This window comes from Cetorhinus maximus, chromosome 1, assembly GCF_964194155.1.
Source record: "Cetorhinus maximus chromosome 1, sCetMax3.hap1.1, whole genome shotgun sequence".
Lineage (NCBI taxonomy): Eukaryota > Metazoa > Chordata > Chondrichthyes > Lamniformes > Cetorhinidae > Cetorhinus > Cetorhinus maximus.
Genome location: NC_135879.1, coordinates 131398284 through 131421405, shown reverse-complemented (window position 1 = coordinate 131421405; position 23122 = coordinate 131398284). Strand labels below are relative to the sequence as shown.

General features: G+C 41.8%; 1 protein-coding gene and 1 long non-coding RNA gene across 2 annotated transcripts in view; both read right to left on the bottom strand.

Moving 5' to 3' along the window:
- Positions 1–2877: 2877 nt before the first annotated feature.
- The window catches only part of LOC144683608 (uncharacterized), a 559012-nt gene continuing 538767 nt past the window's right edge, over positions 2878–23122 (bottom strand). Inside the window, exon 2 of the long non-coding RNA XR_013577301.1 lies at positions 2878–4645. This is a non-coding gene — a long non-coding RNA (uncharacterized LOC144683608). The remainder of the gene's footprint in view (positions 4646–23122) is intronic.
- Positions 2878–23122, bottom strand: part of n4bp2 (NEDD4 binding protein 2) — a 97711-nt gene continuing 77466 nt past the window's right edge. The window contains exons 12-16 of the mRNA XM_078546540.1: positions 19094–19223; positions 18004–18192; positions 13926–14094; positions 9387–9510; positions 2878–7750 (exon numbers count right to left, since the gene is read on the bottom strand). Coding sequence (XP_078402666.1) covers positions 7705–7750; positions 9387–9510; positions 13926–14094; positions 18004–18192; positions 19094–19223 — 658 coding nt within the window. The 3' untranslated portion in view covers positions 2878–7704. The remainder of the gene's footprint in view (positions 7751–9386; positions 9511–13925; positions 14095–18003; positions 18193–19093; positions 19224–23122) is intronic.

Sequence of the window (23122 nt, the reverse complement as noted above, 5' to 3'; positions counted from 1 at the left end):
GGTAAACTGGGAACAGCTACTTGTGGGGAAATCTACAGAGGAGCAGTGGGGGGAGTTCAAAAAGGAAATGGGGAGGGTACAGGCTCAACATGTTCCCTCTAGGGTGATAGGAAGGAGTAACAAGCCCAGAGAACCATGGATGACCAGAGACATTCAGGATAAGATGAGGAAGAAAAGAGAGGCTTTTAGCAGGTACAAGGGGAGCAAATCAGCAGAGGCATTAATGGAGTACAGAAAGTGTAAGGTGGAGCTTAAGAAAGCAATTAGGAGAGCAAAGAGAGTATAAGAGAAAGCTCTGGCTGGTAAAAGTAGGGAAAATCCCACAATATTCTATAAGTATATCAATGGGAAGAGGATAACCAGGGAAAGAGTAGGGCCCATTAGGGACCAAGGGGGCAATCTATGGGTGGAGCCAGAGGACATGGGTAGAGTGTTGAACGAATACTTCACATTCGTCTTCACCCAAGAGAATGAGGATGAAGGTATGGAACTCAGGGAGAGAGACTGTGAGGTTCTTGAGCAAATTGATTAGGGAGTGACAAGGTATTGGAGGTGTTGGCAGGCTTAAAAGCGGACAAATCTCCAGGTCTGGATGATGAGTCCCAGACTGCTGAGGGAGGCAAGGGAGGAGATCTCAGGGGCTCTGACCCAAATTTTTAATTCCTCTCTGGCCACAGGGGAGGTGCCAGAGGACTGGAGAACAGCTAATGTTGTTCCACTATTTAAGAAGGGTTGTAGAGATAAGCCAGGGGACTACAGACCAGTGAGTCTCACATCAGTGGTAGGGAAACTATTGGAGAAAATTCTGAAGGAGAGAATTTATCTCCACTTGGAGAGGCAAGGTTTAATCAGGGATAGTCAGCATGGCTTTGTCAGAGGGAGGTCATGCCTAACAAATTTGATTGAATTTTTTGTGGAGGTGACCAGGTATGTAGATGAGGGTAGTGCAGTTGATGTAGTTTATATGGATTTCAGTAAAGCCTTTGACAAGGTCCCACATGGGAGACTTATAAAGAAGGCAAAGTCACATGGGATACAGGGTAATTTGATAAGGTGGATTCAAAATTGGCTTAGTTGTAGGAGACAGAGGTTGATGACAGAAGGCTGCTTTAGTGACTGGAAGCCAGTGTCCAGTGGCATACCACAGAGATCTGTACTGGATCCCCTATTATTCGTCATTTATATAAACGACATAGATGACTATATGGGCGGGAGGATTAGTAAATTTGCGGATGTCACAAAGGTTGGCCGGGTGGTTAACAGTGAGGTTGAGTGTTTTGGGCTACAGGAAGATATAGACAGGATGGTCAAATGGGCAGATAAGTGAAAAGTATTCGGTGATACACTTTGGAAGGAGAGATTTGACAAGAAGAGTTCAATGAACGGCATGACACTAGGAAGTTCTGAGGAACAAAGGGACCTTGGCGTGTATGTCCACACATCTCTGAAGGCGGAGGGGCATGTTAGTGGGGTGGTGAAAAAGGCATATGGGACACTTGCCTTTATCAATCGAGGCATAGATTACAAAAGTAGGGCGGTCATGTTGTGGAGTTGTATAGAACCTTGGTGAGGCCACAACTGGAGCACTGTGTGCAGTTCTGATCACCACATTATAGGAAGGATGTGATTGCACCGGAGGGGGTGCAAAGGAGATTCACCAGGACGTTGCCTGGAATGAAACACTTAAGTTACCAAGAGAGGTTGGATAGACTTGGGTTGTTTTCATTGGAGCAGAGAAGACTGAGGGGCGACCTGATCGAGGTGTACAAGATTATGAGGGGCATGGACAGGGTGGATAGGGAGCAGCCGTTCCCCTTAGTTGAAGGGTCAGTCAGGAGGTTTAGAGGGGGTTGTGAGGAAAAACTTTTTTACCCAGAGGGTGCTGACAGTCTGGAATGGCTGCCTGGGAGGGTGGTGAGGGCGGGTTGCCTCACATTCTTCAAAAAGTACCTGGATGAGCACTTGGCACATCATAACATTCAAGGCTATGGGCCAAGTGCTGGTAAATGGGATTAGGTAGGTAGGCCAGGTGTTTCTCACAATTCGGTGCAGACTCGATGGACCGAAGGGCCTCTTCTGCACTGTGTGATTCGCTGAAGGCAGTTTAAGTTTATTAAGCAGTAGCTTAGATATGATGCATAAGCTAAATAGATAGGAAAAGCATATGACCCACGACAGGTGAGAGCAGTTTACTGATCTCAGAGGGCAAATGGATAGCGCAAGGTGAATGCTAATCTCTGTAGGTTGTGGCAGCACATCTGCTCTCTAGCCGAAGTGTTAGGAAACTCTTCCCCCGTCTTCCTCCATCTGAAGAAAGCAGCTGCCTGACGAGGACTATCCCCTCAACCCTCGGTTAATATACTTTACTTTTAGGGGCTAAGTGTTTATCTACTGTTTGTCATTTGTTCGAATAGCTCTGGCTAATGGCCGCAGGATGGGTCCAAAGATGTCATTTCCCTATATCCATCACTTTGGCTGAGGTCATCTTTGAGCTTATTTCATGCTGTGTGCCATTTGGTAATCCTTACTAGGCATTTGTATAGATAAAAGGGTACAAGACAGCATTCTATCGATTTAGCAATGCCAACATGGAAGCCTGAACCAAGAGACCTCGACATTTCTAGGGACTGTTTGTGTTTTTCCAGAGAAGAGAAACAGCTTTTCTGCCAGGTGGCCTTATGCTATGCCTACTAATGCCATCATAGAATTCTATAATATTCTGAAAAATATCATTTCTTAATGTCGGACTTCCCGGAGAAAAGTAACATGGGGTTCCCATCAATTTTCCAGCAGGTGGTCAGGACCCCGTCGCCAACATTAAATTCCACCTGTTGACTGTTCTCAAAACTAAAAAGGATACAAGTACAAACTGTCAGGTAGTAAATAAACAAACATAAATATCTTTATTGAAAAGATCTTGTAAAATACATTACATCATATTCTGAAAAAATAAAATCCAACATAATTAGTTCAATTTAAACCACAAAATGTCAAATTTCAAACCATAAGGTAAATATTAAAAACATTTTAGAATTTATAAGCGTCCAGTATTTACTTTATTTATTGCTCAAAAAATACATTAATGTGTAAGTACTGAAATATTTGGTCCTTATGGCTCATGTGAAAAGTAAATGTGGCATGAACATTACATCCTCTGCTTCCAGTAACAAAATCACAAATTTGATTTTTATAAATTCAAATGAAATGAAAATAAGTCTTTCATCAGCAAATATCAGTAATCTTGTAAAAGAAAATTACACAGTAAAATTACCCAAAAAAATGAACATTAATTTCAAAGCACCTGCCATCAATTTTCAACATATAATTGATTAATAATTGGTAAAATTTTGCACATTATCTTTTAAAGTCAGCAATCATATTGGTTTGATCCCACCTCACAAACATATTCAAAATATTGCATTGGTATAGTATCTTGTCACATCTCAAATGTCCCAAAGCCTTATACCTTACAACACCCTTTAAGTTCACTATTAGCTAAGTTCAGTTACGCAAAATGTAACACGTTTTAATATTATCGCTTTTTTAACAACACAAATTTGTTTGCTGGCAAATCAAAAGTGATAGCAGAACCTAGGGTGCATATCCTGATCTGCTGCCTGAGCACATTAAAGCCAAGTTGTCCTAAGATCCCTTGTATTGAGTTTGCACAGGGTGCGGTATTACTCCATCACAGAGTAAGCGTGTATTTTAAAAGGACCCTCGTAATCTAGTGAACCACTTAAGCATGTCATAAATATATATTTTAATGTTTCTAATGCTAGGAGAAAGCTGATGCTCTTTTCCAACATTAAGAACTAACACTCCGAGGAGCGAAGCTCTCTTCATGAATCCAAGTTCCTTGGTGCTAATCTCAAATCCACAAATACCAATTTGAGGCTAGTAGCTGCACTATGGCTGTAGCTTTACTGGTTATATGGAGATCATCTTTTTAACTTCCTCTGGTTAACTCATGAAAAATGAGTTGATATTAAATTGTGCAACTGGATGGGAAGCACACACAAACTTTAGTTTGGAGTTGTACTGCCCTCAAGATATAAAACATACAGATTGAAAAACCAACAAAATAAAAATCACAATGGTTGTTTTTTCTTAATTATCTTTTAAAGAAGTGCCATTGAGAAAAAAACACTTACAATATTGCTTTGGATTAGGTGAAATATTTAAAAGGAGATTCATCTGCAATCATTCTTAATGAACATGCTAAGACTTTCAAAAGCATTATCCCATCACGGTGCATATTAGGCACAAAAAAAGAACATTTAAAACAAAAAAACTACAGATGCAGGAAATCAGAAATACAAAAGGTGTGCATTATGAATGATAACCCTCCCTCAATCCACAGATGCTGCCTCACCTGAGTATTTTCAGCATTTTCTGTATTAGTAAAACATCTATTTTATGAAAATACAACTTGTAATTAAAGGAAAAAGCAATTTGACAAGGAGGTATAATGCCTGATGGCTAATAATCAGCCAATACACATTCTTCCCAAAGGCTTCACAATAAATATGCTAAAAGGGATATACCCTGTTGTGGAAAATGAATATTTAGAATCACAGAATCACAGTGCAGAAGTGGCCCTTCGGCCCATCGAGTCTGCACCAACACGTGAGAAACACCTGACCTAATCCCATTTACCAGCACTTGGCCTATAGCCTTGAATGTTATGACATGCCAAGTGCTCATCCAGGTACTTTTTAAAGGATGTGAGGCAACCCGCCTCCACCACCCTCCCAGGCAGTGCATTCCAGACCGTCACCACCCTCTGGGTAAAAAAGTTTTTCTTCACATCCCCCCTAAACCTCCTGCCCCTCACCTTGAACTTATGCCCCCTTGTGACTGACCCTTCGACTAAGGGGAACAGATGTTCCCTATCCACCCTGTCCATGCCCCTCAATCTTGTACACCTCGATCAGGTCACCCCTCAGTTTTCTCTGCTCCAACGAAAACAACCCAAGTCCATCCAACTATTTAGTTTAAAACTTCTTTAATAACTCAAAGATTTACATTTTTTCTTTATATTCATTCATGGGATGTGGGCGTCGCTGGCTAGGTCAGCATTTATTGTCCATCCCTAATTGCCCTTGAGAAGATGGTGTGAGCTGCCTTCTTGCACTGCTCAGTCCACACGGTGGGCTAGGCCATTTCAACGGGCATTGAAGAGTCAACCATATTACTGTGGATCTGTAGTCACATGTAGGCCAAACCAGGTAAGAACAGCAATTTCCTTCCTTAAGGGGCATTAGGGAACCAGATGGGTTTTTATGACAATTGACAAATGGTTTCATGGTCATCATCAGACTTGAATTCAAATTCCATCATCTGCTCTGGTGGGATTCGAACATAGGTCCCAGAGCATTACCCTGGGTCTCTGGATTACTAGTCCAATGACTATACCACTATGCCACTACTACCTCCCCCAGTGGATAAAGAGTTGAGTAACTGAACTTGTCCATGGTGCCTTTCCCCTTTAAAAAAAACTACATTCTAGTATCTGCATCTAACTCTACAGAAATCCATTAAATAAACCTTCGTAATGGGTGCCTTTTAAAACCTTGTAAACATGACTGCTTCCCATGACTATTAAAATCACAAGTAGAGATCAATGGCGAATTTCTTCCTTCACATAATTAACCACTTGGTTGTGAGAGCACTTCCTATATATTTATTTGCTGTCTTGTTTATTATATCTGTGTATACAATGGAAATTTAGCACATTATGTAGGTACCAACTAACTGCTGCACAAATACAGTTTGTACCATACTTCAAATAATCTTTTGCCTAACAACCACTTTTGAAAGCTTAGTTATGACATGCAGAAGGACATTGGAGTGTCGAGGTTTTGGCCTCCACTTAATTCCTCACACCAATCTTAGCCATGCACTATGGGGATCTATGGGGGAGGAATGAGGGAGAGAATCTCTTAGATCACTTCAATGTGTGGCATAAAACTGCAGAACAGACTGAAGAGCAAAAGACAATGTGTATCTTGGGAAGAAGCCTAAAAAATATTAAAATTTTTAATTAACTGACGTGGCCATACATACACAGGATGCATGCATGTACCGTTTCCAGCATGTACTGTTCCAGTGAACAGTAAAGCAAACTGGTATTCTGAGGAACAGGTTGCTATACAACTGCAAACTCAGAGATAACTTCATGCTTAACTTTTAGATTGTCATCAAAACATTCTCCGTCCCAGTTCATTCCCAGCAATGCTCAGGATTTCACAACAAATTGTGGCCTCATTGCTTAGAGTGTGACTCTCACTGGAAAAGCCTTTCTTTCATATTTGAAAATATTTAAATTACACATTAAATGATCAATCTGAACTACTAAATATTTGACTATAATTGTATCATGGTGCACTATGTCAGCAATAATTAATATTCAAATCCATAATCACTTATTAATCACAATAAAATGTGCAGGTTTATATATTACATAAATACAAAAGAGCAAGTTTGAAAACAAAATAAACTGTTTTAAAGTGTTTGTAAGTTAAATAAAACTGCAAAAAAAAGAATAAACTTGATTTCTTTCTTGCATTATACGAACCTGGTTACTGAGCAGCATTAAAATTTTAAGCATGGTGTCTGTTACATGTTCTATGGTGGAAATGTACATAATTTCTATTCCAACAAAACGCAACCCTATACAATCACTACAGCATAAGATTTCTGCAAACTTGAATAATTAAAAATTTAATTGATCATAAGTTTTAAATAGTCTTTAGGGGTGATGGCGTTTTAAAAAGTGATAAATTTGCATGAAAAATGATGTACAAATCTCTTGGAAAGGTTTAGAATAGTAATTCATGGTAAAGTAGTGCTGAGCAATCAATATCTAACACTTGCTGCTCTTTCTCTCTGTCCCAACAGGGGTATTTTCAATCGGAAAATATTTTCTGCACTGGAACCTCACACTCCATAACAAAATAGTGCTAGGCACTAACAGCAGAGCAGCATTATATCCAATACAAATTCTTCTTCGAGTCAAAACTTTCCCCATCATTATTGCATCGAACTTAAAAATCTTGTATTTTTATTGCTTTAAAACAATAGCAAATATCAAGCAGAATGAAGAACTTTATTAGTTAAAACTTGGGTGTCATATTTGCAAACTCAATTTTGTGCAAAAAGGCTACAAAAGTTAAAATTTAGTTTTAATTTCTTTTAAAAAACCTTAATTTACCCACAATCTCACTTAAAGGTCTAGATCCTCTCAAGTCAAGTCACAAGATAAACATTTTGCAGTTGGAAAAAATAATCTTTTTCAACTGAAATGCATGTTAGAACAATAATGAAACAGCAAATTGCTCAAATTTCAGCAACTTCAAGACGTTTCAGAATGGACAATTCCTAACCTCTGTTCTGATATTTCAAAACACTACAAATATAAATTAAAGACTCAGGACAATTATACAAAACAAATTTTAAAAAGGTTGAATCTAATACGAAGAGTACATTTATCAGAACAACAGTGACAGGAGTCAAATAGGCACTCTTAATTATACCAGGATAAAAGTGTCACTGCATTCAATCTGCTCGATATCCCTGAGTGTTGCCATTTAAAAAAGCACTGCACACTTAAATGTTTGATATTGTGCAGTAACTTTGTAAACCCACATGAGATAGTTGCATACTCAGAATTAGGAAGGAATTTTCTCGTCAAATCATCCTTCAATTCAGTTTAATTTTCACAACACCTTGCTGTGGCTCCGTGAACCTATAACAAAGCAAATATGCATTAAGTCAATTCAATCATCAATTGTAGCACTGTTGCTTCAGAGTCAGAAGATTGCAGGTTCAAATCCTACTCCAAAGACTTGAGTATAAAGATCTCAGCTGACACTCCAGTGCAGTATAAAGGGAATATATTCACTGTCAAAAGTGCTATCTTACAGAGACGGCAAAACCAAGGCCCTGGCTGTTCTCTCAGGTGAATGTAAAGGATCATGTGACACTATTTTGAAGAAGAGTGGAAGAGCTTTCCTGTGTCATGATCAATGTCATAAAGAAACAGATTATCTAGTCATTGCTGCAATGCTGTTTGTGGAAGTTTGTTGTGCACACAGTGGCTGCCTGGTTTCTTACATTACTATGGTTTAACAAAAGGTGCTTTGGAATGTCCTGAGGGCATGAAATGTGTTATATAAATACAAGACTTTTATAGCACACCCATGCATCCAGTTGCATTTGTCTGAAAATGTTACACTTTATGCAGTTACTAATTAAATCAATTAAATACTAATTGATGCATTTGACAATATTAAGCACTTGGTAACAGTAGACATTATACCAACGACGCAAGCTGACTTATCTGAACATTTTAGATTAACCAGCTTTGCTGAAAGCTAAAGTGGTTTCTTTTTATTATCTGTATGGTAATCTATAGATTCCACTGCCCAAGATACATTTTCTCATCAGGAATGGTCAGTGCAAGATCAAGATCTGTCAACAGCCAAGAGTCAGAAGATCAGACTGTGGGAGTGGCTACAAGGTTGAGAATGTTACAAAGCTTTGGGGCAATTCCAAGAGGAGAATGAAAACTTAAAATGTTATGTGTTTGGGACAGGCAGCTAATGTAGTTAGTAAGGACAGGGTTAACAGGCAATTGGACTTAACATGGTACAGTATATGTACAGCTGCATTTTGGGCAAGTTGTAATTTTCGGAGGATGGAACATGGGAGGCCAGTGAGGAAAACATCGGAGAAATCAAACCTTGAGGTGCCAAAGCATGGTTAAGGATTTCAGTAACAGAGAGGCTGAGATAGAAGCAATGTTGCAGAGGTGAAAATAAGCTGTACTGATGAATCATAGGATGTGGGGTTTGAAGCATTGAGTATCAAGCTATCACATGGTCTTGTTCTGCCAGTAAGAGTGACTGGGAATGAGGAAGGGAAGAAGGTTCCTGGTAGAAGTCGAAAACAATGTCTTCCCATGATCAGTTCAAGGACACAGTGATTCCTGTATCCGACAATCCTTGTTCCAACTAACCAAAATGCAAGGACTTAGCATTGTATAATTCTCTTCAGTGCTTCATAAACAACCTATATGGATGTTTAAGAAATCAAGGCCATACCATTTTAAAAACTAAATTTTAAATATAATTACTTTAAAATCAGTATGATAGTTTCTGCACTTCATTTAGAAATGGGAATCTAATCCCAATAAATTTATGAGGAATGGTGAAAGCATGTTAAAATACAGATAAATTGCTACTCCATCCTACAGTAAAAAGAATCCTCTGGCATGGCAGAAGGCAGAAAACAAGATTTAAAACAATCAACAGTGTATCAACTAGAACATTACTCTTAGTTTCTTACACAACCAAAGTTATTGATGCACAGCCTAAGTGTACCTGAAGTTGTGGCTTTTGAGGTAGTCAATGACAGCTGGTTTGATACGTGCTACTCCCCCTTGGCTGTGGCTTCCCCTCCCAGTTATGACAGACAGGTAAGGTTTACCACCTTTTCGCTGGTATTCTGAAACAAAATTGTAAAAATTGAAGCGCATTTTGTCATTTTAAGAAATAAGAATGTATAAACTCAATTAAACAATAGTCTACAAGAGTTTTAATGGTCTATTAATTGTTTGCACAAGCTAGTTCATTTAGGCTCTCAATTAGATGGGTTCAGCTAAAATCTTAGTTATTATTCAGCTATTACTCAGCTCATTTGATAAAAGGTATTTTCAGAAACAACAATAAGACAACCATGAAGATATTCAGCTTAATCTACTTACTTTCATGATAATGCTTACTATTTCAATTTCCTTCATCAGCCTTAGTTCAACATTAGCACTCTCACCACTGGGTCAGGTCATGAGTTCAAACCCTATTCCAGAGATTTGAACACATAACAGGGTGACACTTCAGTGTAGCACTGAGGGAGTACTGTTTTGTAGGTGCCACCGTCTCTTGCAGGGGGTGTAAAACTGCTATCTTCAGTGGACGTAAAAGATCCCATGGCAGAAATCCAAGAAGTTCTCGCAAGGTCCTGGCAATCATTAATCCTCAATAAAATCACTAAAGCAAATTATCTGATCACTTATTTCTTTGCTGTATGTGAGACTTTGCTATGCACACATTAGCTGCATTACAACAGCAATAACAATTCAAAAGTAACTCACTGGCTGTGAAGTGCTTTGGAACAAAGTCAAATCATGAAAGATACTACAGAAATGCAAGTTATTTTCTTTCCTTTAATTCATCAGTAACTGTATCACCATTCTATCATCACAATGGCCTAGCTAATACTAATGAAAAATCAATATTTCTGCTCTAGTTGTTGTAGGACATTGGTAAAGTGAGGGTTGTGTTTTATTTTTGCAACCTTCTTTCGTATTATTTTGACTCCTGTTTCTTAGATGCATTAACCCTACATCCCCAAATCTTTGACAGATTACATTCATGTCCTGTACACAAAAAGCAGGACAAATCCAACCCGGCCAGTTACCACCCCATCAGTCTACTCTCCATCATCAGTAAAGCAATGGAAGGGGTCACAACAGTGCTATCAAGTGGCACTTGCTTAGCAATAACCTGCTCACTGATGCCCAGTTTGGGTTTCGCCAGGGCCACTCAGCCCTGACCTCATTACAGCCTTGGTTCAAACATGGACAGAAGAGCTGAACTCCTGAGGTGAGGTGAGAGTGACTGCCCTTGACATCAAGGTAGCATTTGACCAAGTGTGGCATCAAGGAGCCCTAGCAAAACTGGAGTTAATGGGAATCACAGGGAAAGCTGTCCGCTGGTTGGAGTCATAGCTAGCATAAAGAAAGATGGTTGCGGTTGTTGGAGGTCAGTCATCTCAGCTCCAGGACATCACTGCAGGAGCTCCTCAGGGAGGTGTCCTAGGCCCAAGCATCTTCAGCTGCTTCATCAATAACCTTCCTTCCATCATAAGGTCAGAAGTGGGGATGTTCGCTGATGATTGCACAATGTTCAGCACCATTCACGACTCCTCAGATACTGAAGCAGTCTGTGTCCAAATGCAGCAAGACCTGGATAATGTCCAGGCTTGGGCTGACAAGTGGCAAGTAATATTCGAGCCACACAAGTGTCAGGCAATGACCATATCCAACAAGAGAACCCAACCATCGCAATAAATGCTGGCCCAGCCAGTGAAGCCCACATCCTGGGAATGAATCAAAGAAAAGGAGCAGTAGGCTAATCAGCCCTTCAAGCATGCTTCACCATTCAATAATATTGTGGCTGATCTTTGCTTCAGTTCCATCATCCTGCACTACCCAGATAGCCCTTGATTCTCATATTATTTATTTATTTTTTTTATTCATTCACGGGTTGTGGGCTTCACTGGCTGGGCCAGCGTTTATTGCCCATCCCCAGTTGCCCTTGAGAAGGTGGTGGTGAGCTGCCTCCTTGCACCACTGCAGTCCATGTGACGTAGGTACATCCACAGTGCTGTTAGGGAGTTCCAGGATTTTGACCCAGCGACAGTGAAGGAGCGGAGATATATTTCCAAGTCAGGATGGTGAGTGACTTGGAGGAGGGCCTCCAGGTGGTGGTGTTCCCATCTATCTGCTGCCCTTGTCCTTCTAGGTGGTGGTGGTCATGGGTTCGGAAGGTGCTGTCTAAGGAACCTTGGTGAATTCCTGCATCTTGTAGATAGTACACACTGCTGCTACTGTGCGTTGGTGGTGGAGGGAGTGAATGTTTGTGGACGTGGTGCCAATCAAGCGGACTGTTTTGTCCTGGACAGTGTCCAACTTCTTCAGTGTTGTAGGAGCTGCACTCATCCAGGCAAGTGGGGAGCATTCCATCACATTCCTGGCTTGTGTCTTATAGATGGTGGACAGGCTTTGGGGAGTCAGGAGGTGAGTTACTCGTCGCACGATTCCTAGTCTCTGACCTGCTCTTGTAGCCACAGTATTTATATGGCTAGTCCAGTTCAGTTTCTGGTCAATAGTAACCCCCAGGACGTTGATAGTCAGGGATTCAGTGATGGTAATGCCATTGAACATCAAGGGGCGATGGTTGGATTCTCTCTTGTTGGAGATGGTCATTGCCTGACATTTGTGTGGTGTGAATGTTACTTGCCACTTGTCAGCCCAAGCCTGGATATCGTCCAGGTCTTGCTGCATTCGGACATGGGCTGCTTCAGTATCTGAGGAGTCGTGAATGGTGCTGAACATTGTGCAATCATCAGCGAACATCCCCACTTCTGACTTTATGATGAAAGGAAGGTTATTGATGAAGCAGCTGAAGATGCCTGGAGCTAGGACACTACTCTGAGGAACTCCTGGAGTGATGTCCTGGAGCTGAGATGACTGACCTCCAACAACCGCAACCATCTTTCTTTATGCTAGCTATGACTCCAACCAGCGGACAGCTTTCCCTGTGATTCCCATTAACTCCAGTTTTGCTAGGGCTCCTTGATGCCACACTTGGTCAAATGCTACCTTGATGTCAAGGGCAGTCACTCTCACTTCACCTCAGGAGTTCAGCTCTTCTGTCCATGTTTGAACCAAGGCTTTAATGAGGTCAGGAGCTGAGTGGCCCTGGCGGAACCCAAACTGGGCATCAGTGAGCAGGTTATTGCTAAGCAAGTGCAACTTGATAGTACTGTTGTGACCCCTTCCATTGCTTTACTGATGATGGAGAGTAGACTGATGGGGTGGTAAATGGCCGGGTTGGATTTGTCCTGCTTTTTGTGTACAGGACGTACCAGGGCAATTTTCCACATAGCCGGGTAGATACCAGTGTTGCAGCTGTACTGGAGCAGCTTGGCTAGGGGCGCAGCAAGTTCTGGAGCACAAGCCTTCAGTACTATTGCCGGAATATTGTCAGGGCCCATAGCCTTTGCAGTGTCCAGTGCCTTCAGCCGTTTCTTGATATCATGTGGAGTGAATTGAATTGGTTGAAGACTGGCATCAGTGATGCTGGGGACCTCTGGAGGAGGCCGAGATGGATCATCCACTCGGCACTTCCTGCTGAAGATTGTTGCAAATGCTTCAGCCTTATCTGTTGCACTTCTGTGCTGGGCACTTCCATCATTGAGGATGGGGATATTTGTGGAGTCACCTCCTCCAGTGAGTTGTTTAATTGTCCACCACCATTCACAATTGGATGTGGCAAGACTGCAGAGCTTAGATCTGATCCGTTGGTTGTGGGATCGCCTAGCTCTGTCTATCACTTGCTGCTTATGCTGTTTGGCACACAAATAGTCCTGTCTTATAGCTTCACCAGGTTGACACCTCATTTTTAGGTATGCCTGGTGCTGCTCCTGGCATGCCCTCCTGCACTTTTCATTGAACCAGGGTTGATCCCCTGGCTTGATTTTTTTAAAAACATCAACCTAGCAGCTGCTGCCTCTGGAAGAAAAGATACATCAACTGCCAACATCTTCAAACCCCTCAGGATTCGGCATCAAGGTGACCGCCAAACCAGCCTGGAACCAACCAAGTCATCAACTTACAAGTCCTGTATATCCGTAACTTTTATCGTACTCTAAAAAGCTGGTTTAATCTATTCTTCCACTCTGCAACTCAATGCGTATGTGAACATAGAATGTATGTGAGCGTGGAAGTTGGAGCTTTTTTTTTTAAATTACTTTACATAGACAGGGTTAAGTACCATAAATACTATCCTCTTTTCTTCTGAATAGACTTAAGAAAACCTGTGTCTTTTACAGTTACAGTACTTAAACAGTTAAACACTTACCAAATTGGTAAGCATGTCCTTTTAAAAAGAAATTATTGTGGTCAAATGAGGAATGGGAAAAGATAAAGGAGCCATCCTGCCTCTCCTCACCTGATCATAACAGAAGTCTGGAAAGAGCAGTGATAAATAAGCAGAGACAAGGGGTACAACAAATCTTCTTTCTCTTTCAGAAGTTGATTCTCTAATTTTTGACCATATGTATTACTAGTGACCTACCATTGATCTTCTCAAGCAGCACTTTTTCCAGATGGTATTGGGCTTCTTCCACATGAAGGCCATGCAGGTCTAAAACATTTTGCGGAAGCAAGGACACATTCACTCGCTTCAAAATTTTTGCAGCAGCTCTGTAGTTGGCTTCCTTCATCTTTTCTCCATGAAGGTGACCCTTGAAAAGTACTTGATTATATTAAAACTCAAAACACAACATTGCAGTCACAGTTAAATTCATAAATTTCTAACCAAGTAGAATAGTACTTTTAGTATCAAAGGATTTGTACAATTCCAGTAAATTGGAATTGGAAAACACAGCTTTCATAGACAGACTCTCACTACTCTGAACTTTCTGGATGCTCTTCAGAATTATGTAGGTAGGACAAGAGGTACATCAGTATGAACTTTATTTCTAGTTGCAGGCAACTTGCATATTATAATAATTTAACTTCAAACACACTGGGCTGAATTTTCATCTCGGGGGCAGGAAACAGGAGTCAGGACTGTTTCTGGGTCCCACAAACTGTCAACAAGCAGGCCTCTTCCAAGCAATCACCTGAGCTATATGGCACTTGAGATGGAGTTGCTTGTTTTGAACTGCAAAGAATATTAATTAATGAAAAGTCGGATGACAAAAAGGCAATCACATAGCAGAGGAAAAAACCTTAAGTTTGAACCCGTGGTTTTGCTTTCAAACTTGTTGAGGAAAGGCTGAGAACAGAAGGCCACCCTGAAGAGCTCATACTCCCTCCCTCTCTGCTTTGTGAAACCGTGTGTGGTTCTCAGCCTGTAGCTAGATAATCCTCATCTGAGTGTAGTTTGCATAATTTTGGACTTGCTAGCTGAGACAGGAAGAATTAGTCCAGCTATACTCTCCTCCACGCTGAAGCATTGTTGGTGAACTACCCAACATCTACTGGGTCCAGAGGCACGTTTTCACCCGAGGGGACTTTAGAACGCCAGCATCAAACCTCTGTGAACTTTAATTATTTTTCTTTCTAAGAAAGGTTTCTTCCCATCCGCCCAACTCTGCAGAGACTTTTGTTTGTCTGTGTATGTGTATCTGTGCGTGTGTGCTGGGGAAGTTTAAAAGGTTAGTTACACTTCCAGATTACAATTGCGTGTCAACTAGCTCTTGAAAGTCGTTTAAAAAGTTTTTTTTTGAAAATAAATTAATCATTCTGATTTTTTTGGAAGAAGCCTGGTCAGTCTCTTTTCTTCTGGGTACTAGAAGCATAGGTACTTAATTGGCCATTTTGGTGAGAAAATTTAAATTTAAATTAATGGTACGACATGCAGAATAGTGGGGCTTGATAATTTGTGCACTCCTTCCATCCTGGTCGAAACAGTACCCCCTCAACAACTTCTTTAAAAATTCAAATAAAAAATTGAGAAAGCAGCCACGCCAGCATTGTGCGGTTCAAGGGGGAAGTCCACTACAGGGTGGCCTTTGGCTACACCTGCACCAAGGCAGGGTTGACCTCCTTTAACTGTCCTTATGAAGGCTCTGAATGAGTTTAGCTGATTGCCCACCTCAAGGCAGCGGGCAGCCCTGCCAAGGCCTGAACCTACCTCTGCCAAAATGGCTGGTGCCAGGAATGGGATTGGGAAAGTATCATGTCAGCTGGCACTGGTATTTTCTGACCCCATCTGTGTCACTTTCCAACCTTGGCAAGGTCCGAAAATTTTGCCCATTTTGTTCAACAAGATGTTTGAATCCTTTCCTGATGCTTCTTTGGCAAATGGACTTTGTGATGATAAAACACTTAGACCAGGAAAGGCCCATGCTTCAATCCTTGGTCTGTGCTGTGGCAGCTGATACCAGCCATGATGGTGGTGGGCACTACAATTCAGCTCACATGGACACCATGAATGGTTTTGGAAACACCAAGGATGAAATTGAAAGTGATCCAAGAAACTTTGTCAGTTTGATGGTTAATATATCCAAGCAGTCCATCCAACCAATGCAGAGAAGCAATTAACACTCAACAGGTATAGTAACTGAACTACAAAAGAATGCAAATCAGCGGATGTCAAGATCAAGCTGTACAATGTATCCTGTGTCCTGAGTACCTTGTACTGTCCTAGTCACCAGGAAACAAAGAGACATTCAACTGTTGGAGGTAGTGCAGAGAGAAGCCACAAGCTGATCCATAGTTTAAAAGGTATGAGAAACGAAAGAAGACAGTAGAAACTGACTTCTGAGTCTGAACAGGGTGCCTGCAGAGTCATCTCATAGAAGCATACAAAATATATGAGTATGGAAAAGGTAAATCTAGAATATTACAAATTAAATTACAAATGTTGGATAAGGGAATGCAAGTTTAAAAATAGCAAAAGGTAAATCTGGGACAGTTGTCAGGAAATTTTCACAGAACAATCAAATAAACGTTAGATAAAAACAAAAAGCTAAAAGCTACTGCGGATGCTGGAAATCCAAAACAAAAACAGAATTACCTGGAAAAACTCAGCAGGTCTGGCAGCATCGGCGGAGAAGAAATCAGTTAACGTTTCGAGCCTTCATGGCCCTTCGGCAGAACGGACCATCTGCCGAAGGGCCATGAAGGCTCGAAACGTTAACTGATTTCTTCTCCGCCGATGCTGCCAGACCTGCTGAGTTTTTCCAGGTAAATAAACGTTAGAGTTGGCTCAGTGCAACATTTTTGTCTGAGTCAGTAGGTTCAAGCCACACTCCTGAGCACATTATCTAGGCTGACATTTCAGTGCAGTACTTTTGGACTGCTGCATTGGCACTGGTGCTTTCTTTCAGATCAGCTATTAAATCAAGGTCATCCCTCAACCAATATCACCAAAAAAAATCTGGTCACTTATCTCACTGCTGTTTGTGGGACTTTGTTATGTAGATTTCTGAATATTTCCAGAGTGATAACAATTCAAATGTATGTTATTGCCTATCAAGTGTTTTGGGATATCCTGAGGTCATGGATGGTGCTATGTAAGTGCAAGAATAATTTTCTTTTTCCTTTCAATACATGGAATGGACTTACCAATACAGTACTGGAGGCAAAAACCCTGGAATCAATTATGAAATAATCAGCTGCTGCAAGAAAGAAAATGTAGAGTCTTCCTAGCTGGATAAAGATGGACATAATTGGCCTTGCATGTTTTTAATTATCTTGTGGCCCTGTGGTCTTAACTGCTGCCAATGAATACCTACTGTAGTTTACATAGATGTAAACATCAAATGAGGACTGGATCAAGTTCAGCTGTGAAACCCAAATCAGGACTGGTAAGCTAATTGACTAATCCCAGGATATGAAAACCTGTACCAAACGTTTTATTCTACAGAATAGGAAAAAGAAACAAGTCTTCTTCATGCCTAACCTTTATACATTCTTTTCAGAAAATCGGATTATTTTTTAAGTCAATAAATTTGAGTGAGTTTTTAAATATTTTGACTACTACTCTTCCATCATTTCAAAGAAAATGAACCTAATGGGTTACTGTGAAAATAATTATTTACAAATGCAAATTTGTGTAGTAGCCCCTAAAAACAGTCAGTAATGCCAGGGGTCAAAATGATTATATTGATTATATATGTTAAACAATTTAATTAGTGACTAACATCAATAATGGTATCTGGCACATTAATTTCACAGCTTGAAGTGGCTCAGCCAGTGATGTAGTTTTCAAATCACCCACAGTGCAACAAGGTGAGAGTACATATTCAGCAGATGGCATAACCACAATGAACATTTATCATTTTTTTTGCTTGCAAGTACATAATTGGCAATACAGCATAAACAAAAAAAACCTGGAGGATTACTTTCAGAACAAATAGTCCAACACCTGTAAAATTTTTCTTGTTATCACAGTGCAACTCCAGCAAGATAAATCTTTTTTGTGGTTTTCCGTTTTCCCTCCAAGGATATCTGCCATTTGAGGTTAACACTCACCCAGAACCTCTCCAACAAGACAACATTTATGTGCTGAGACCGTTCAATTCGCTTGCACTAGAAGTTGGTGCTACTGTTTGGTTAAATTGCAGGTGCCCAAACTAGTAAAAGTCAGTATCAGCTACTTACTCGGCTCCTAGATCACTGTGGCTTTTTAGTATACTTACTTGCTGTGCATAAAATGTGGCCACTGGTTTCATGCCCCTTCGATGAGCTTCTGCTGCCTTACTGAAGCACTCCTGCTGCTTGCGACGATGCAGAACTGCTTCGGCCCGAAAGTCTTCATAATCTGGGAACTCTGCATCCTGGAACACATGCTCACTGCCCAACTCCTTAAAGTCCTTGTTCATCATGACCTAAAACAGAAACAATGGCTAAGAAAATTGCACTAGCCATATTGATAAATTTGAAAGCAGCATCAATTCCCCCAACTTTAAAGTAATACTGCCAAACATTCTTAGCAAAATTTACAGACGGAAGCTCCAGGATTCCGAATACTGCAAATAGAAATTTGCATGTTTATAGTTCCTCCAACAGCCCTTCGGAGTTGTTCCCACCACCAGTCTCTACAGGCCAGTAAAGAACACAAACCACAAACATCTGTTTTAATGAACATGACTACCAAAAAGGAACACCAACAGCTTTGGCCTATATGGCACTCATGCCAAATATCTACCCGTGTAATCCAGAATATTCGTAATCGTCTGCTGAAGGCAATCCAGACTGCAAAAGCTCCAGTATTGCCCTTGTTTTTGTAATCTACACTTATGGGATTGAATTCCAAGCATCGCAAGTGATATTGGTAATCCTGTGCAACTGAAATGGCCCTACATATCTTTGGTCTGTCCTTCACTGTTGCCTCCCAACTTAAAATAAGTTGTCCTGTTAAAAAGGTGAAAGGAATTTGGTGTTCAACAAGTGCTGCAGCAAAATAATGTAAAAACAGTGGTGAAGATAAAAGAAAACATTTTAAAAAAGAGCTAGAGAAATTGTATAAGTACGAAAGCTAAATGATGGAACTAAATATCAAGGCAGTATTCAGTCTTCATGTTCACCTTTATTTCATGTTCATTATATTTCTCTCCTATGGAAGCAATAGATGACACAAGGAACTTTGCAATAACTCCTACAGCTTTAAAGTTACAATACTCCGATTATTTCAAGACTTTTTTTGCTGAAACCAAAAAGTGAATAATGCACAGAAATAATAGTCTCCAGACACTACGCATTTTCAAGAAGTTTCATTTCAGGGTTTACCTTCTCCTTATTTCTGCCCACAACTGGTTCATTTTGGCAGACGCTTTCATGAACTTTAATGGTTTTTGTTGACTCTAGATCACAATCAAACACAGACTTCAAAAACTGTTCTGTCTGCTCAAAGGAATAGCTAAAATAAAAAAAAATTAAAATTAAAGAAAACCAACTGTATGAGAGCCACAGAAACAGCAATTTGCATTTATTCAGCACTCTTAATGTAGAAATATCTCGCAAAGCTTTTCACAAATGTGTCAACAAAAATGAAAATGGACACAAGGTCATCTAGGACAAGTGTGATGGGTGGGCGGGGTATGGTGTTGGATAGGATGCACGCAGTACAGATTTAGAAGAGTTGAAGTTTAGAGGGTTGAGAGAATGCCAGCCAGGAAAGCATTCAAATAATCAACTGTGAAGATAAAAAAGGCAGTAGCAGATGGGCTGACGTGGGTGGAGGCAGGTGGTAATAGTGGTACAATTAGGCAGCCTTTACGATGGAGAGGATATGAGGTCTGAAGCTCAACTCAGGATCAAATACAATGCCAATGTCTTCCAAATATTGATTTGGAGGAAATTGTGATTCACCTATGCCAGGATGTTGAACAAGCTGTCCTAAACACAGAGGCAGATGGGGGTATAGTATTAGAGCTGGATGTCATCAGTCTGCATTTAGAAACTGACCTCCTACCTGCAGATTATGTTACCAAAAAGCAGCATACAAATGAGGAAGAGGAGATCCCTGGGATCTAACAAGATATTGATGCAGAGGCAGAAAGAAAAGCTATTTCTGGAGCTGCTCTGGCTATGACCAGATACGCAAACATAGAACCAAGCAAGCTGGACAAGGGCTGGAAGGGGTTGGTATAATCAATCAATCATATCAAAGGCAACAGAGAGGTCAAAGATGAGGCGGAAGAACACAGGAGCAGGAGTAGGCCATTCGACCCATTGAGCCTCCTCCGCCATTTAATGTGATCATGGCTGATCATCCACTTCAATGCCTTTTTCCCACATTATCCTCATATCCCTTTAGGTCATTGGTATTTAGAAATCTGTCAATCTCTGCTTTAAACATTGTTATGGCACAGCCGATGGTAAATGCTGAGGGAAACTTGAAACAACTGCCACAACTCATTTTGTAGCTTGTATAAATTTCGAGATGCATGCCTTGAATTCAGTCGTAACAAGACCACCACGTCTTATAGGCTTTTACAAAACTAGATTAAAGATTTATTAGCAAGAGAAATAATTTTAAACACAGACATAGATCTACAAATTACTATGATAACTTCTAAATCCCTTTCTTAATCTGACTCCCAGTCACGCTTTTAAACACAGATTTTAAAAGGCCCAGCAAAGAAACATGATACCCTGAACAAGTGGAATTCAAAGTGAGTTTTCTTAACTTCAGTTCTTTGAAAACAGCAGCTTGAGGCATAGATGTTGTTGGCTTTACAAACTTGAAAAGATCTTAAACTGCCTACCCTTACACACAACTTTCGCTCCTTTATGCACATTTTCCCCTTTGAATGCAAATTCCCATTGCTTCATTAAGTCTTTGGACTTTATTTTCCTGATAATGAAAACCTCTCATAGCGCTAAGTTTTACCAGTAATCTTTGGGAAAAATAAACACTCTGGGAAGAATTTTTGGATAGGCAAGTGGGGGCGGGGGTGGGCGTCCCGACGTTGCAGTATATGATTTAGATTTTCAGTTCGGCAGGCGTGCAGCCGACTCGGCTGCGCATCTGCCAAACTGTCAAAGGCCTATTAAGGCCATTTAAATAGTCATTAAACCAATTAACTGGGCTGCCCGTCCAACTTTAAGGTTGGCGGGCAGGCGAAGAGCCCAGGCGGCCTTCGTATTTTCCATGAAACCTCATCCACGGGCGGGATGAGGTTGCATGAAGGGTTTATTAATTAAATAAAAAATCTTGAAAAAATTCACTGACATGTCCCAGCTCAGACATGAGGGGACATGTCTTAAAATATTTTCTTTCCTTTATTTAAATGTTTAAACCTTAAACTAATCTGCCTGAGGCACCTCTGTGCCACGGAGACTTCTGCACTCTTTCTCGCGCATGCACAAAAGAACGCAGGCCCCGATTCAGGGAATTCCCCCCACCCCACCACAGGGAGTGCTCAGCGCTTCCAGGCGCACGTCATGCTGGGTGGGCCTTAATTGGTTCGCCCACGTAAAATAGCAACGCGGTCCCGATCGGGGGCGCCGTTCGGGTTCGCACCCACCCCCGCAATTCCCCCGACAGGGGCAAATTTCTGCCCACTGTTTCTAAACTCCATCTGGCTAGGTGACATATTTCACCCCTCCTTTGAAAACAATCTGGTCTGGTTTATTTAAAAATGCAAATATCCTATCACCTTACATTTTAAACTTCCCCCGTGGAGAGAATTTTTCGCTGAGTGGGCAGGCGTAAAATGACGCGCTACTGGACGAGCACCCTGGCGTCATCGCACATTTGCTCAATATTTCACTTGGCAGGCACGCACAGGAGCCAGAGCTGCGCCCACTATTAATTAACAGGCCACTTAAGGCCCTTAACAACCCAATTGATGGCAATTTAACGTTGCCCGTGTGAATTTTTGCTCATCCTATGGGCAAAACGGACAGGCCACAATTTTCAAAACCTCATCCACAGACAGGATAAGAGTCAGCAGCATTGTCAATGTGCGTAGGGAGGAATTTTGGAGAGTTTGTTGCTGGTGGCGTATTGCGAATTGGCAGCTTATTCTCTGATCAGGGCTTCATTCTTAGCATTTCCAGGCTTCATTTCTGGACCCTTTGGTGTCTTCCAGGACCCCTGAGGATTCGGATCGAGCAGACCCTTCCAGGTATCAGGCAGCATTCCCTTACTCTAGTAATGGGGATTGTGGTCTCTGCTGCAGGCACCTCCTCTGGCCAGGAACAGAGGGCAGAAGGGAGAGGAGGCCAGGGGTCCTAATGCAGCTTCCAGGGGAGTGACCTCCAGGAGGAGAGGCGCAGGCACAAGGGGCGCAGGGCGCAAGGAAGTCCAAGGCAGAAGGGGCCGCAGAAGATGCCACTATCCTGCTGCCAGGGTTTATAGGCGGCGATGCAGCTCCCTCAATATGTCCGAGGTACAATGCAGGAGTAGGCTCCGCCTCTCATAGGAGACCATGACCTCCATTTGTCAGATGATCGGGCCTGAGATCAGCTCTGACTGTGTAGGTGGACGCCCGATGCCAGTGGCTCTGAAGGTCACAGTGGCCCTCAACTTCTATGCCTCTGGCTCTTTCCAAGAGTGAGTGGGGGATCTATATGGAGTCTCCCAATCAGCTGTCCATAGTTGCGTCAAGCTGGCGACAGAAGCTCTGTTCAGGCGGGCACTGACCTTTATCCATTAACGTACGGACAAGGCCAGCCAGGCTGAGCGAGCCAGAGGCTTTGCAGCGATTGCTGGCTTCCCCCACATCTAGGGTGCAATCAACTGCATACATGTGGCTATCAAGGTACCAGAGGGTCAGCCGCGTGCCTTCATCAACAGGAAAGGATTCCACTCCATGAACGTGCAGATAGCGTGTGACCACAGGATGCATATTCTGCAAGTCTGTGCAAGGTACCCTGGCAGCTCCCATGACACGTACATCCTCAGAAACTCCTAGGTGCCAAGGTTCTTCAGTGCTCTAACCCGACTGCTCTAACTTCTGGGGTGACTAGGGCTATCCCTTGAAAAGGTGGCTCACGACGCCTCTCCGCCGCCCAAGAACAGAGGCGAAACAGTGGTACAAAGGAGCCATGGCTCCACAAGGGCGGCGGTAGAGAAAACCAAAGGTCTTCTCAAGATGCGCTTCAGATGCGTGGACCGTTCAAGGGGGCGCACTGCAGTACCCCCCAGAGCAGGCGTCACTGATCGCTGTTGCCTTATGTGCTCTCCACAATCTGGCACAGGCAAGGGGGGAGACATACTGGAGGAAGAGGATCTTGACGCAGCTGCACAGGCCACAGAGGATGAATCCAGTAGTGAGTCAGAAGAGGAGCATGGTGAGAAGAACGCTG